The sequence below is a fragment of the Corvus cornix genome, chromosome 14, assembly GCF_000738735.6.
Source record: "Corvus cornix cornix isolate S_Up_H32 chromosome 14, ASM73873v5, whole genome shotgun sequence".
In the NCBI taxonomy this organism is placed as follows: Eukaryota; Metazoa; Chordata; class Aves; order Passeriformes; family Corvidae; genus Corvus; species Corvus cornix.
This window is the reverse complement of record NC_046344.1, coordinates 13,877,267-13,893,201: the sequence shown is the minus strand read 5'-3', so window position 1 is coordinate 13,893,201 and position 15,935 is coordinate 13,877,267. Positions and strand designations below refer to the sequence as shown.

Sequence of the window (15,935 nt, the reverse complement as noted above, 5' to 3'; positions counted from 1 at the left end):
GTGAGATGAGACAGGATATTTCAGTTGGAAAGTATCTACAACCAATGCCTAGCCCAACTGCCTGACCAAAAGTTAAAGACATTATTTTTATTATGGATTCAGCTAGATGAACTAGAGGTTGGACTAGGTGATCTCCAGAGCTCCCTTCCAACCCTAACTGCTCCATGATTGTCATTAACCTCCCATTTCCAGTTTCCTTTCTAGCTGTTCCATTCAAATCAGATTTTCCCACCTTCCAGCTAATTCACCCTTTGTTTTGCAGCCCCTGTGGAACTGCAGGTACTGCATCTCCTCACACAAGGACAGCAGCAGCAAAGGTCTTTGCCACCATCTCTGATGTGTAGGAAGAACTCCTTTTTTCCTGCTTTTTCATCCTGCAGAGGGGGTTCAGAGAAGCACAGCAAGACACCATAAAGGGGCTGGACACCACCTTTGGCTGTCGTGCTAAGAGCAGCAAGCTCTGCTGTCCTTCCCAGGATGATTCCATGCATTCCCCTGCTGAGCTCAGAGCTGGCTAGCACAACACTGCCAGCCTTTGGCCAGTTTTCCAGCCAGCACTAACAAAACACCCCTGATATCACCCCCAAATTTTCAAGAAGCACTGACTGAGGTGTGTAAAGGGTCTTTCCCCAGCAGGGAGGTCAATGGGTCACTGCAGCCACAGAGGGGTTTTGTCCCCACCCCAGCACAGGCCTGACAAGTTGGACCTTCTAATCACTGGAAAGAGAAGAATCCAATTGTTTGAAATTGTTCTAATTCTTCTCATTGTTTGAAAAAGAAAGTGGCAGATTTTTTTTATGCTTCTTAAATTGTTTCCTTTAATAGGAAGTGCTGCTTTACTCTACCGTGTGCTTCCAAAACAAACGTTTGTCTTCCAAAAATATACAGTGTACACATACTCTGTAGCTATAGATACAAACATTTACAAAGAAACAAGCAGGCTGGAGTGGAATAGCTTGGAAAAAAATCACACAAAGCCTTCCCTTCTGGCCCTCCCAGAGCCTGAGCAGCCGGGCTCTGTGCTGGGAACTGCCCCAAAACACACGACTGAGGAACATCATACCCTTGGAGCAAAAACATTTCCACACGCTGCAGAGGTTTGGAGTTGCTGTTGCCTATTCCCATCCCCTCCTTTAGTCCCTAGGATCTGCCTCGGTGTCTGCATCCCACATCCAAACCCACTGCAGCCGCCCATGCGCTGCCCAGGGGCCCATCCCTGGCGTGGGCAGAGCTCAGCTTTGCTCCAAAGAGGAAAATGTGGTTCTCAGGCGTTTGGTTTTTGTCTGTGAGGCTTCCTCAGACTCGGGGAAGCTGGGACACTCTGCGGGCTAGCGGATAGGCCGGTATGGGAATGTCATTCCTGGGATGAAGGTCTGCACGGGGTGAGCCGGGAGCGCGGGGTGCGCTGGCAGCGCCGGATGCGCGGCGTGGGCTGGGTACCCCAGGGGAGGGGTGTGGATGTGGGGGTAAAATCCTGGTGGCAGAGCCCCGTGGGTTGGTTGCTGTACTGGACCTGAAATCACCAGCTGGAGCAGGCTGTGGAAAGAAATTCAGACGGGAGGGAGGATTATTAGAGGAGCTTTTGTCGTAGCTCTAAGGACAATTCACATCCAACACACAGCACTGCTGAGAGCCAAGAGAACACTGACATAATTAGGTTCTTTATAGGCTTCCAGAAGACTTTTTTCCCTTTTCCCCCCCTTTTTTTTTTAAGCTCTACTCTTTGCAAAAAGCCAAGAAGCAACTGAGGTTAGAGTCAGGTAAAACCAGTGGGGAATTAGGGATGGGACAATTTAGGGGCAGGTTCCTTGCTGGAATTTCATTTCCCTTTCCTGTGCATTTGTTCTAACACAGGCTGAGCAAGATCACCTACAGGTGGGAGCACTGAAGCCCCTTTCTGTCAGGAATCCAGGGAAGAAGTAGCCAGCACTGTGTCACCTTCATCCTTGTGCTAAAGTGCATGTGAATAAAAGCCAAATTCCACAAAGACAGATTTTTATAGGAGATTTTGTCTCAGCAGCCCTTGAGTCTCTTGGAACACACATTAAAGCCAACACAGCTGCAAAAGGTCTCTTACTTGTTATGTGGTAGCCTGGAGCACACAGTCCTCAAGTCATCTGAAAGAGGACAGAAGATTATCAATAAGGATAAAGCAGAAATTAGATTGGTTTTCGTCTCTGCTGTCCTTTCTAGGAAGCTCAGATTACTGAAATATCAGTAATTTTACTGAATAATTACTGATTACTGAATAATCAGTAATCTGTCACCATCATTAGTCAGCAACAGATCCAGAATCCCTCTCTCAGGCCCAAAACCTCCAGAGGAGAGAAAATGTTTCTCCATTTTACTAACTTTCCTCCACCAGACCCTTTATTGTATGTTTGACAATTAAGACAGACAAGACTTAGGATGGATTTTGCAATACCAATACGCCAACAAGAAGTACCTGAGACATAGGAAGTACAAGGTGTGACTCTGCCCACTGAACGTGGCATTTTATGACGGGAAAGGCATCAGGTCAAAGTAAGGCAAAGGTTACCCAGTGCCTGTTTTTATTGGTTTGGGGGTTCTTAACCACTGCTACTGTAAAGAATGGGTTGGGGTTTTTTTCTGGAATCTATCAACTAGAAATTGCACCTTTTTTACCATCTCCAAACTTCTGCTAAAGCAGAATAAGGAATTTAACAACATATCCCGTCGATAAAGTGTTTGCAGGAATAGCTTGAGAACAAACTCCTGCCTTTGCAGATAAACACAATCCCCCCCCCCCCAAAAAAAATATCGGGTATTTCAGCAGTGCCTTACACTGAATTCCCTTCCACAATAAGAGCAAGTGCTCAGAATGTACCAGCTAAGAACAAATGCAGCTGAAATCAGCCCTCCGATGAAAAACCTCCAATTTCTGCTTGTTCTTACAACACTCAGAGCTACTTTATAGAAGATTAGGAAGAAGAACATTGAAATTTGACCAGCAGCACTGGCTCAGCCAGGACAGAAGCATCAGATCCCTGCTTAGGCAGAGGCCACTCTCTGCAGTTGGGGTCTGCCAGCTGTTGGAGAGCTTCAAGACTTCTGGTCTAACCTAAAATTGCCTGCTTTCAAGAGAATATAACAAGAAAAGAGTCTGTGTGGCTGACCCTGCCCTGTGTTGGGCCACTTCCCTTTTATATCTCTGCATGTCTTTTGGAAAGAACTGGCTTTGGAGGCAGGAAAGCCAGACAAAAGCGACGTTAGCAGCCTTTTTACTGAATTTGGACACACTGTAATGGAGTCTCATTACAGGCAAGCTGAAGTCCCAGAATTTTCAGATGAAGAGGTTTTATTTGCTTTTCAAATTCTTTGTCTAGCACACCCACCCAGGGCTTTATGTGCTTCATGGACTCTCCTCCAGCAGGCAAACTCAGAGAACTTAAACTGGAGCAAAACCAAACAGCGCTTTCTAAATAGCTACAGGCAATTCTGAGGGGAACAAACTGTCCCCATGCCAGACACCCAGATACAACCCCCTGGTGGGCAGTGCAGGGCTGTGGATCAGTCTCCAGCTCTGCAAAGCAATGCCTGACTTGCCCACAGCAGTGATCTCTCCTTTCTTACTCTCCATCCAGCTATTTTTACTGAGCTATTTCATGCACTATCACTTTCTAAGAGGGGCAAACTACTAATTGCACTGTGAACACCTTGATCTTTACTCCCCTCACCCCAAAACTGCCTCTTACAACTTCTACACCCCTGAGGAGAAGAATCCCATGCCAGGTCTCTGCCAGTCCCACAGACAACTCACCTCTGGTGCACAGGAGCGCTCCTGATGCCATGGCCACCTGCAAAGCCTGAGCCAGCCTGTCCAGAGCCAGTTCAATCTCTTTGGATGCATTGAGAGGATTGAGTTCATCAGACAATCTGCTAATATCCTCCACCAGAGGAACCACGTGGTCAAAGGGCACCAGTCCCAGGCGCCCATAAAGGTTTTTCTCTGTTAAATGCCCCTGGAGCATCATAAGAACCTGCAGGACACTCAGATGCAGCTTGGAATAGAGCTGGTGGCAATCCCTGTCTTCTCCTGAAGTCGAGTCCTTGGCAATTTTGTTGGGAGCGTGTCCATTGGAGAGAGAGGCTTTCTTCTTCCTTTTGTAGGCCAAGGGAGCCTTCACGCACCAGCGGATCAGTCCGGTCAGCGGGGTGAGCTCCAAAAACCCTATTGGCAGGTTGGCTGCAATGGGAGTGTTCAGAAAGGTGATGAGGATCAAGCGAGGGTCTTCGAAGATCCAGGAGACGATCAGCTCGAGCAGATCCGAGGGAGGGATGAGGTCATCTGCAGATAGGAAAGTTATTGTTGGGCAAGCTGAGCCTTGCACTGAAGCACAGGACTTTAATTTAGGCTCTAATTAGTCTCACACACACACACACATCCTACACTGCCACAGTTACGATTTCAGATTTCCCCAATTCTGCTGTTTTTCTCAAGGCACCAAAGGTAGTTTGTTCCAGGGAAGACACAACCATGTTCATGTCAACTTCCTCTTCCCCACCTATTCTGAAGACACCACCAAACGCTGATATTTATCCCCTTTCCCAGCAAAGCTTCTTTTGCCATTTTCTTCTCTGCCACCCGTCATCTGCTCATTTTTTCCCTAGTTGCATTCTCCATTTATCCCTTGCCACAGGAAGTAGAATGGGCAAGGGAAATAAGAAAAACTTGTTGGGTGAAGAGAAGGAAGTATCAATAATTTAACTCATTTCTTTCAATACTTACTTACCTAAACAAACACATCTTGTGGAAAAACTCAGTGCAACAACACAATCACATGACATGTAAAGGATTATAAAATTATGTAAAGCTTCAGATGAGAAGTGAAAGACGGTCATGAACTTGACTACAGACAACAGAAACCCTGACACATCATCCTGTCACAGGGGGAATGCTGGACTGGAAGAGCAAGCTCCCTTTTCTTGTGTCACCAAAAACATCTCAAATAAACTAAGGAATTAAAAAATTACTTCCTATGACTCAAATTATTTCCTTTCTGACATGTCTTCTGACATGATGATGGGATATAAAACATGCTCTGAGCTCTACCAAATACTTTATAAAAACAACATAAAGGCTGAGGCCTGAACCTCTCTCTCACTCTCAGTAATGCCAAGCTGTTTATCTGGAGAAGAGTGTGCAAAGCATTTCCTTTATCAATAATAGCATTTGCTTTTCAGGATTATAGGTGGTGTTGGTATTTAGTGTATGGTTGTTCTCTGGTCTACCATGAGCTCTCTGTCACTGAGTAAAGCTAAATCAATCTTATTTTAGACACCTACAAGTGTCTGAGCAACAACCTGAGACAGGTTGTACCACTGGCAGGTCACACATACAGTTAAAAGAGTGCACTGGAGATATGTTGTTGATTGTGTTTCTCACCACTGCTCCATAGAAATCGTCCTCCAGCTTGCAAACATTCAGAACTTGTGTTTCTCCCCTTTTTGGAAGGGATCGGACTGACAGGCAGCCCTGAGTCTCTCTCAGGGCTGACTGAGCCCAGACACATCAACTTTCACTCCCAGAGCTGCTCACTCAATAAGGTCCCCATGTCCTTTGCCCTCTGTGGAGGACAACGCCCTTTGGGTCACATGTTCCTGGCTGCTTCTCCAGCAAAGACTCTCTGTTGTTACCCAGAGAGGCTGTGGACTCCAAATCCCTGGCAGTGTCCAAGGCCAGGTTGGACAGGGCTTGGAGCAGCCTGGTCTAGTGCAAGGTGTCCCTGCCCATGGCAGGGGGGGGAACAAGATGAGCTTTAAGGTCCATTCCAACCCAAACCATGCTGGAATTCTAAGTCAGCCACAGAGTGGTTATTTTTATTCCCACCCCAGTGCCAGATGAGGCAACAGCCACACCCCTGAGCTGCTTCTGGCAATAATTACGTGGTAACACCTCTTTAGGATTCCAGCAGTTAAATCTCTTGCAACAGTTAATTAGTGTGACATTATACTGCACCTCTTACTTGAAGAGACACAGCTGGGGAACACTTACCTGAAGAGAGGTCGTAGAGAGCTGTGACTGATGTAATGAACTGGCAGCAGAAGCGAGGGCTGGCAGTGAAGATCTGCTTCAGGGTCTGGATGGAGCCTGGCACCAGGTTGCAGTAGTCATCAACCAGGGCTCGGGCCAGCCTCACACAGAACACAGCTGGGGTCCGCTGCAGGGACAGCACACAGGGGACACCAGATTAGACCCTGTCACAGGCTGCTTCAGCAGCTGTGTCCCCACCTTCCCCACATGGCACTGTGGCTGCTCTCTCTCAGCACATCACACACTCACACAGAAATACAATCACTGTATTGCAATATTAAAATAGATGGTGATATTTTGAGTTTATGGTATCTGTGGTTTAAAATTGAAACCTTTTAGATCAATATTTTGACTTTGAGATTTTTTATTACTACTTCAGCAACATTTGTTCCTTGTGAGGGTGGTGAGGCCCTGGCACAAGTTGCCCAGAGAAGCCGAAAGTGGCCTGAATGTGTTCAGGGCCAGACTGGACAGGGGTTGGAGCAACCTGGGATAGTGGAAGGTGTCCCTGCCCATGGCAGGGGGTGGAATGGGATGAGCTTTAAAGTCCCTTCCATCACAAACCATTCTGTGATTACAGGATTCTGACATAGGCCTGTAGTTCAGCTGGTTCAGTCCCAGAGCAACTAGTTTGGTTGCCATGCCTGCTGTTTTTAGTGTGGAAAATATTCTGCAGAATCCTCACATCACTTAAAAGCTGCCATGTGAAAAAAAAATACACCTTCTCCTGCTATCCAGGTTATATCCCATCCTGCCCTCCCAAAGGCTCACCACGTGGGAGAAAAGGGACCCCAGGGAAACAGTGCTGGTCTGCCTCCTCCCACCCTTCCCTCCCAGCACGGCCTTCCTGCTCTTGCCCTTCTGCCAACCAGGTGACTTCAGCACATCCCACAAGGGCAGCAGGAACAAAGGTGCACTTCCCAAAGCCCACAGTGGGGAATCTCAATAGGAAAGGAGAAGACAGACAAGATCCCCAACTGACTGCATTCGTTGAAGATAGACACAGGTATTTTGTGCCCAAATTTCAAGAGAGGGGCTTGCCTCTTCTACACACAAACCTGCACATCAGGAAGGGTTTATTTCCCAAACTCTAGAGCCAGCTTCTTCAGGCAACGTGACCATGAACTGCCAAGGTTTGTTCCCTGTGTTGGTCAAACCCTAAACTGAGCCCTTTCAATATGCAGAGTTTGGGGGGGGATTATTAAAACTTTCACTGACACGAAAAAAAGCACCCAAACATTTTTTTCTTCCATTGCAGCACATGAATGGATTGGCAAAGCTCTCCACGATGCCAGAGCACAGGAATGGACACAAGCACAGACATGGGGGCAGCTGCTCTATCAGCTGAAACTGCCAGGGAGGAGCAGCTGCCTGTGACCAGCTGTGGCCCAACTCACTGTGTCCACCCTGGAGCACGCCCTGACTCCCTCCCCAAGCCATCCCTGCCTGCACAGGAGCTGTACCTGCAGCCAGAAGGCAGCACACTCCAGCACAGGAACCCTGCAGACAGCCACTGCCATGGAAACCAGCTTCCCCAGCAAAGCCATCCTGCTGTCGTCTGCTTTGTTCCCTTGGGGGCTGAAGAGAGATGAAAAAATGACCTGCCGGACTGAATCCTTGGTCTGCTCCTGGAAATAATTGCACATGATCTCAAGGAGCTGAAGTTCCTGAAGTGGGTTCAGTTTCTGAAAGAAAGCAAAAGCAAAGCTGTAGAATACACTGAGCCCCTTGAAGAACCAAGAACCAAGTGAAAAGACAGGAGCAGTAAAGGCTGAGAGCTTCCCTTCGGGGTGAGGGACTCCACTGTTATGCACAGCACACGCATTCAAGCTTCTTGAACCACCACTGCATTTATCTGGTGACACTGAAAAGCTCTAGGTTTCATTTGAACACCTGAATATCCAAAGCTGCACCTGCAAGTGCTGCCCACCAACTGAGAGATGAGACTGACGCTGCTGGGAGTAAAACACTTCCTTCCTCTGCAAAGAACAGCACCGAGGACACTGCTGGGCAGCTGGGGGGGCAGAACTGGACTCAGCAGCACACAGGGCTGCAGGGCCATGTACCCCAATAGTCACCACCAGCTGTGGTTTCTGACTGCTGGTCTCTGAGACCCCCATCCCAGCTCTATCCCATGCTCACCCAAAAACCCTGGTAGGGCTCGGCTGCAGCACTAGGGGGCTGTGGGCAGTCCCCAGGGCCACGAGGTCCACCACACCTCCTCGGGGCCCTGAATCCTGGCCAATCCATCAGGGACTTGCCAGCCAGCCCCCTCCCTGCCAAAAAACCTCAGTCACCAGCACCCCAGAAACCCCGTGCTGTCCTCTTGGGGCCTCAGTCTCCAGCAGCAGACCCTCAGGAACCCCATCCTGCCCACCTAAGCTCTCAATCTCCAGCAGCAGCAGCTCGTGCCGGAGGGAACCTGTTCTGTTCTGAGGCCTCAGGCTCCAGCAGGGATCCTGTCCTGAGCTCTTGGGGCCTGCCCTCCATCCCCACTCCCCGGGGCTGTGTCCGCCTCCCAGGCCCCCTGTCCATCTCTGCCGGGGTATCCCTGTCGCACCTTGGGCGGCGCGCCGCGCTCCTTGGGGACCTGGAAGAGGAACTCCTCGAGCAGATCGGTGGGGCCCTTGTCCACGAGCGGCAGCGGCGCGTTCTGCAGCTGGCTGCTGAAGTAGATGTCCAGGTGGTACAGCACCTCCTTGGCGGCGCTCAGCGCGTCCCGCCGGAGCAGCGAGTGCCGGATGTCGCTCATGGCCCCGACCCGGCCCCAGCCCCGGCCCCAATCCCGGTCCTGGTCCCAATCCCAATCCCAATCCCGATCCCGATCCCGATCCCAATCCCAATCCCGATCCCGATCCCGATCCCGGTCCCGATCCCGGCCCCGGCCCCGCTCGGCGCGGCCTCCCCTCGGCGGCGCGGACGGGCAGGCGCTACGGCGGCCCGGCCAGGACTAAAAGGGTCCCGCGATGCCGGCGGCGGCAGCGCCCCCTAGTGGGCCCGTCTGTGGGGGGGGCTCGGCCGGGAGGGAACCGGGCCTGGGGACGGGCAGGGGGGCTTGGGCTGGGGGACCTGGGCCTGGGAGGGAGCTTGGCGTGGAGGACTGAGCCAGGGGATCTCAACGTTGGGGGGGAGCTTGGTCCTGGAGTGATCTTGGCCCCGGGGGCTGGGGCTGGGGCTGAGTCAAGGGGTCTCAGCCTGGAGAGGTCTGGACCTGGGGGGATATCAGCCCCGGGGGCTGGTCCTTGGGCGGACTCAGGGGGTCTTGAGTTGTGAGACATCTGCCCCTGGGGGGGGTCTTGGTCCTGGGGGTTCTGGCCCTGAGGCTGAGCCTTGGGGGGAGTATTGGTCCTGAGGGTTGTCCAGCCCTGGTGGTCTTGGAATGAAAGGGGTCTGGTCTTTGTGGGGTCTTGGCCCAGAAGTGGTGTTAAGCCCTGGGACTCTACCTTGAGGGGGTCTTGGCCTGGGTGAGACAGACTCTGGGGGAACCTTGCCTCAGGAGGGTATTGGTCCTGGGTTTGGCCCCTGGGGGGGTTCCTGACCCAAAGAGGGATTGACCGTGGAGGGTCTTGGCTGAGTAAGCCTGGCGCTGGGTCCAACCTGGGGAGCCTGTTGGGGGGATCTAGGCCCAGCCCTGATCCCACTATGGAGAGCACCCCTGCTCTGGGGGGTGCTTGGCTCCAGGGGAGGGGGCTGACAGGGCCCCCCAGCCCCCTAAGGATCACTGCACACTGCAGGGGCTCTCCTGGGAAACACAGCAGCTGCCTTTGGAGGCCAGGAGCACCAGGACCTCAGCCAAGGCCACTGGGACAGGGCTGTAGGAGCTGTGGGAGTGGGTGGGGTGAGGGGCTGCCACCCCCCAGCACTGCATGGCCCTCCCAGGGATGGGGCCTGAGCCGGGTGACCTCCTGGGGAGGTCTGGGGATGGGTGCCATGGCAGGGATTCGTCATTTTTTGTGACTTCCAGCTTGGCTTCACACCCAAAGATCACACTGGGATGGCTGCTGCCAGGTCCAGCACACTCACAGCTTGTTGATGTGGGGTGCTTGATGGGAATGATTCATGTTGGTGCAATAAACAGTTTTTAAGAGAATTTGTGTCTGGTGATGAGTGAGAGCTGCCCATGCCATGTATTGGGGAGCTGCTGATCCCCACAAGAGGTCTCTGGGGTTCGTTTCACCTTGCAGAGCTCTTGTTGGCATTTTAATCCCTTCTCGGCCTTACCTGTGGTGGGAGGCACTGGCAGAGGTTGAAAGGGTTCTTTTTTCACTGAGCAGACCTTTGTTTCCGTGAAAAATGCCATATGGAGCCTCTGGCCTCACATGATCCTTGGCTGGGAAACCACTTGGCAAGGTGAGAGTGTCCCTTTCCATAAATGCAGGTGCAGATCCTTCCCCTTCCAGAGTCCTTGGACAACACCAAAGGTAGGTCCTGCTCCCCTCTCTTCCCGCACCCCCCAGGAGCTCCCCTTGACAGTGTCACCTCTTCAGCTCAATTTCATTTTACCACAATACTCTGCTGGGCCAAGCCTGGGTGCAGCTCAGGGATGAATATGGCCCTTGTAGGTGCCTCTGCCTGGGAGGTTCAGAGGCTGCTGTACTCTTGGGGAGTGGGAGGATTTTTGGGGCTTTGGGCAATTTTTGGCATGACCAAGTCATGGCATTACCGAATCACTGCGTTATCAACTGAAGGGACTGTGGTGTTAGAGGGAAGAGTTTGCAGCATGAGTGCAAGTGGGAAAAGTGAGGATTTAACGAGAACAGCTGCCCCAGAAGAAAAAGTGAGTCTGGGACCAGCAAATCCTTCCTCAGGCGGAGATTTGGTGTGCCAAAAGCTGGAGTGTTTGCCTGTCCTCTCAGCCTGTTTATCAGGCTCTGGGTGAGACCAGGCATTCAGGCACCCAGGCTTGGGCAGGGCTCAGGGCTCAGATCCCTACGACCCCAGGGAGCTGAGTGCCACGGGAAATGCTTCCCAAATGCCTTCCCCCGTGGGTGGGAGATGCAGCACTACCTTTGCAGACGGTCCTGAGGGAGCCGGCCTGGGTGAGGATGGGGCAGGGACACTGCTGGGTGGTAGGGGGGTAGGGGTGGGGCAGGTTACCCCAGGTGAGAATGCTCCAGGCAGGGAGGAAGGTGGGGAGGGGTGTCAGGGAGGATCTATCCCTTGCTCTCTCCCAGCATAGCTGCTGTAGAGTCTTTGAGGTCTCTGGCACTGATCGAGGGAAATGTGGGAGAGGCACAAGCCAAGGGATCTTGGTGTCCCTGGCCACTGCCACCTATCCCAGGCTAGAAGAGGTGTCCAGGCTGAGCTCTTCCTCATTGGGAATGAGTGACTGCTCTGTGTCACCATGAAATGGCATTTACTTGTTTGCCAGTGAATTTTCCGCTCCAGCCTTGTGAGTGATCTGGCCTCCTTTCAGGAGGAACAGGTAGGATGAGGTCCCATGCAACAGAGGTTCATAATTCCTATATCCTGGTGGTTCACTGGAAAACAGACGCCTCCCAGTGAAACCAGTATGGCCAGTGGGAATACCCTGGTCATCCCTGTTGTCTGTCCCAAATCCATCTCCCAGCCAAGGAGAGCTGAGCCCCTCCTGCACCTCTGCTCAGGATGACAGCCTCAAGGCTGGTGTTGTCGCTGCTGGTCGCAGCTCTCCTGCTGCATGTGGCCACCACGCTGAAGGTCGGCGCCTTCAACATCAAAGCATTTGGGGACACCAAGATGTCCAACCAGACCGTCGCAAACATCATCGTCTCTGTGAGTGCACGGGAGAGGAGCAGGCCTGGGCACACTCTGCTCTTTGGGATGCAGCCAGCTTGGGCAGTGGGACACCAGCTTTCTCCATCCATCCAACCTTGCATCCGTCCACCCAAGTGTTCATCCATACACCCATGCACCACCAATCCACCTGTCCACATCTCCCCATCCAACACCTATGCCTCCATCCCTCCACCAAGCCAATCATCTGCCCATCCACTCATTCATCCATCCACCTGTCCATCCAACTATGCCTCCATTCATATACATCTCCATCCATCCATCCATCCATCCATCCATCCATCCATCCATCCATCCATCCATCCATAGGTCCAAGACTTCATGTACACACCCACCTGCTCTTCCCCCGTCACCATCTCCCGCCTCAGGCCATCTCCACTCTTGCTGGTTCCCAATCAAGGCTGGGTGATGTTTGATGCTGCCCAGGTTCCTCCCTTGGAGCAGCTCCTGGGTAGGTGGGCGGTGGACAGACAGGGTCCTTCCAAGCCAGAGAACACTAACACAGGAGTCCCCTCCCTGGCCCTGAGGTCCCTGCTGCCCTCCCATTGCCAGCCTGGGAGCCTTGGCAGCCCAGAACAGGCACCCACGAGTGCCCCCAAGAGCACCTCCCAGCCAGGGGAGAGCAGCTCTGAGCTTGTTCCCCCAGATCCTGTTGGAGTACGACATCATTCTGGTGCAGGAGGTCAGGGATGCCGACCTGAGTGCCGTGAATAACCTCATGGACCAGCTCAACAGGTGACCCCATGGCCCAGTGTGGGGGTGACTGCAAAGGGGATTCTGGAATGGATCCCAGCCATGCCAGGGCACCTCTGGCTCAGTTGGAGAGCCTGATGGGTGCTGGGAAGCACCAGGATCCTCCTCTCACCCTCTCCACAACTTGCTCCCAGGGCTGGGCAGCACCCATACAGCTTTTTGGTCAGCATCCCCCTGGGTCGGACCAGCTACAAGGAGCAGTACCTCTTCATCTACAGGTAAGGGATGCTGCTGGGCATCACCTGCTGCCCTCCCCAGCAGCCCCCAAAGGGCATGGGTACCTCTGGGGGCCCTGGCTGTGGCAGGAGCAGTGCTGGGGGCTGCCCTGCTCTCCCTCCTCAGGTCAGACATGGTCTCCGTGCTGGAAAGCTACTACTACGATGATGGCTGTGAACCCTGTGGGACCGATACCTTCAGCAGGGAGCCCTTCATTGTGAAGTTCTCCTCACCCACCACACGTGAGCAGAGCTGGCATTGGGGGATGCCCAGACCTGGCACAGGGTCCCCTCCACGCAGGGCTGAGCCCAGAGCTGTGCTTGCCAAGCACAGGGGGGCTGCAACCCTCCACCAGGGTCCCACCCATGGATGCCCAGGGGTCCTATGTCCTCGCCCAGCACGGCCAGCAATGCCTGCTGTTTCCTACCCTGTGCCATCTCCTACCAATCACCTCCCACCACCTGTCATCTCCCACCATGTGTTTTCTCCAGTTGTACACCATCTCACATCTCCAGCTGCTTCCCATCGTGTCCTACATCCCCTTATCAGCTATCTCCCATCTTGTGCCTTATCCCACCATCTGCTTCCTCTGGCTGGGTGCCATCTCCCATCACCTGCCGTCCCCCATCCCTCCCATCTCCCATCACGTTCCATTGCCATCCCATCTCCCTTTGTTCCATTGCCTACCCCATGCCATCACCTCCACCTCCTGAGAACCTCCTCAGGGCACACACACTATCCCATCTCCTTCCCAAAACCACATTGGCTTGGAAATGCTGATGGGAAACAAGCAGCAAACCCCAAACCATGCACAAAGGCATGCAGCTCCCCACTGGAATTTCCAGTCTGGGAGACAGGCAGAGCACCAAACCCAACACACCCTTTCCCTTCAACTGCTTTTCCTGGCCAGTAGCTGGGGCTTGGCCTGGGGTGGTTTCCTGGGGCTCCCATTCCCTGCTCAGGGGCTGCACTCAAGCCAGGGGCTAATGGTCAGCTGTCCGGCAGAGGTACAGGAGTTTGTGTTGGTGCCTCTGCACTCCGAGCCCAGCCACGCAGCACAGGAGATCGATGCACTCTACGATGTCTACACCGATGTCATCAACAAGTGGGGGACTAACGTAAGCAGCACTGGGGAACTTGGCTCCTCCCCAGGGAAGCCAGGTGGGCAGGTGGGATGAACATGTCCCATGGGAGGCCTCTTGCATCCATCAGAGCAGGTGCCACCCCAGAAGTCTCCAGGCTGCTGGATGGCTCTCCTGCCATTACTGGGGTTTGTCCCTGTAGACCGGGGCACCTCAGGGGGGTTTGTAGCCACCCCCTAAGATTTTAGGGAGCCCTTGCTTCCCTGTAAGGTCCGTGGGCAGGGACTCAGTGCTGTGCCCTGCAGGACATCCTCTTCCTGGGTGATTTCAATGCTGACTGTTCCTACGTGACCAGCTCCCAGTGGCCGTCCATCCGCCTGCGCTCCCTCCCTGCCTGTGAGTGGCTCATCCCTGACAGCGCCGACACCACCGTGGCCGACACCACCGACTGTGCCTACGACCGGTGGGTGCCGTGGCAGGGGCTGGTGTGGGGGAGCTGGCATGGGGAGGACTGACGGGCACTAACAGCCCTGTGATGCCTCGGCAGCATCGTCGCCTGCGGCACCGCCCTGCGCCAAGACATTGAACCTGGCTCCGCCACCGTCAACAACTTTGAGAAGAAATTCCACCTCCAGAACAAGGATGTGAGTGAGGGGCTGGATGGGGCACATGAGTCCACCAGCGTTGGGATCTGCCCCACCATAGCTCCTGGGAGCATGGGAGAGCTCCCTGTTCCCAAGGGTGCACCTAAGGGTGCCCTGACCCCAGCTGTTGTACCAAATCAGGTTGAACATTTTGGGGTATGGTCTAAATTTTGGGGGTTGGAGTGGAGCCTTGTGGTCCCAGCCAGCCATGACAGTGCTGACAGTGGGTCCAGATGAGCTCAGGGTTTATGAGTTGACTCTGGTCAGGGTGACTCTGCTCTCCCTCACATGCAGGCTTTGGCTGTCAGTGACCATTTCCCAGTGGAGGTGATCCTGAAAGCCCACTGAGCCTGTCCCCACACCAGTGGCTACCACGACACCCCAGCATGCACTTGCATCCCTCGTGGGAGCCTACGCGCCACCAGTGCCAGCCAAGCTGCCCACTGTCTCTGCAAGGAGCCACTCCTTGGGCTCTTGTGGAAGTGTTATGCTTTCTGCTTCCATTAAAAATGAGCCTTTTCCTGCCTCTGCAGCTCTGGAAGGGAGGTCCCTTCAGTCTCCCCAGCAGCCCCTGCTGCCCAAGCCCCCCAACCCTCTGCCAGGGAGACAGGGAGGTCCCCAGGGCCAGGGGAACCTCCTGCCATCAAGAGACCCAGACCCATGGGGTGGTGAGCACTGCTTCCCTCTCAGCTGATGGTGGCAAAAGCCAGGACTCTGGGAAGGGGCTGGGGGGCTCCAGGCTTTCCAGGGTGCAGGATGCTCTTCCGCCAGCTCACGGGGCCACATCCTGACAGAGCCTGCCTGGCTGCAGGGCTGCTGACAGGGTGCTGACAGCAAGGGTGCAGGGAGGACGTGAGTCAGTTCCCAGGGGGTTTGGTGCTTCCCAGGGGGGTTTTGGTGCCGACACGAAAACCGAGGGACACAGGACTCATCCCGAGACTGGGTGTGAGGATACAAAACTTGGCGGCATGCGTGAGAGCCCAGCAAGTCCTGGCACGAGCAGCCGTCAGAGCCACCTGCTCCGTCGTCATCCTGGGGTGATGCCATGGATTGGCACGGGGAATGCCAGCCAGGGGCTGCTTTGGGTCACCAGTGGGGCTGTAGTGGGTGACACTGGGGCTGCTGCAGGGATTTGCAGCCATCCCCTCTTGCTGTGGCTGGTGGTGCTCCCCTGCCTGACCCAGGCACTGGCCATTTCCGTCTCTCTCGTCTAATTACACCATCTGAATCACCTAATTAAGGCCAGCGCCCTTCACCTCCTGCCTGGCCACTGTGCCCACTCTGTGCTCCAGGGGCCACCCCAGATGGCAGCCCCCCAAGTGCCACTTGCCCACCTGGTCCCACAGGGATGCCCCAGCACTTTCAAGTCTCCCTGTATGTCCTTTGCTGTGTCAGCACAGCGGTGGCTGG

The 15,935-nt window shown here is 53.8% G+C and overlaps 2 protein-coding genes across 2 annotated transcripts; one reads left to right on the top strand and one right to left on the bottom strand.

Annotated features, from left to right (window-relative positions):
• Positions 1–804: 804 nt before the first annotated feature.
• C14H7orf26 (chromosome 14 C7orf26 homolog) lies at positions 805–8,861 on the bottom strand. The gene is made up of 6 exons (XM_010392593.3): positions 8,616–8,861; positions 7,519–7,740; positions 6,017–6,182; positions 3,782–4,309; positions 2,078–2,117; positions 805–1,536 (listed from the first exon to the last, which is right to left on the bottom strand). The coding sequence occupies exons 1-6, from the start codon at positions 8,805–8,807 to the stop codon at positions 1,329–1,331; spliced, it is 1,356 nt and encodes a 451-aa protein (XP_010390895.2). The 5' UTR covers positions 8,808–8,861; the 3' UTR covers positions 805–1,328.
• A 2,801-nt stretch (positions 8,862–11,662) lies between these two features.
• Positions 11,663–15,057, top strand: LOC104684963 (deoxyribonuclease-1). The gene is made up of 8 exons (XM_039560554.1): positions 11,663–11,809; positions 12,477–12,565; positions 12,718–12,801; positions 12,926–13,041; positions 13,805–13,917; positions 14,187–14,344; positions 14,429–14,525; positions 14,820–15,057. Exons 1-8 carry the CDS (start codon positions 11,663–11,665, stop codon positions 14,871–14,873), a joined length of 858 nt encoding a protein of 285 aa, XP_039416488.1. The 3' UTR covers positions 14,874–15,057.
• The last annotated feature ends 878 nt before the right edge of the window (positions 15,058–15,935 follow it).

Bases quoted from the DNA above. Each gene is read 5' to 3' on its own strand.
- C14H7orf26 (XM_010392593.3), bottom strand. From the start codon at position 8,807: ATGAGCGACATCCGGCACTCGCTGCTCCGGCGGGACGCGCTGAGCGCC. The intron at 4,310-6,016 runs GTAAGTGTTCCC...TCCTATCTGCAG, and splicing joins TCTCTACGACCTCTCTTCAG to ATGACCTCATCCCTCCCTCG. The intron at 1,537-2,077 runs GTAAGAGACCTT...TTCTTTCCACAG, and splicing joins TCCAGGCTACCACATAACAA to CCTGCTCCAGCTGGTGATTT.
- LOC104684963 (XM_039560554.1), top strand. From the start codon at position 11,663: ATGACAGCCTCAAGGCTGGTGTTGTCGCTGCTGGTCGCAGCTCTCCTG. The intron at 11,810-12,476 runs GTGAGTGCACGG...TTGTTCCCCCAG, and splicing joins TCGCAAACATCATCGTCTCT to ATCCTGTTGGAGTACGACAT. The intron at 13,042-13,804 runs GTGAGCAGAGCT...GCTGTCCGGCAG, and splicing joins GTTCTCCTCACCCACCACAC to AGGTACAGGAGTTTGTGTTG.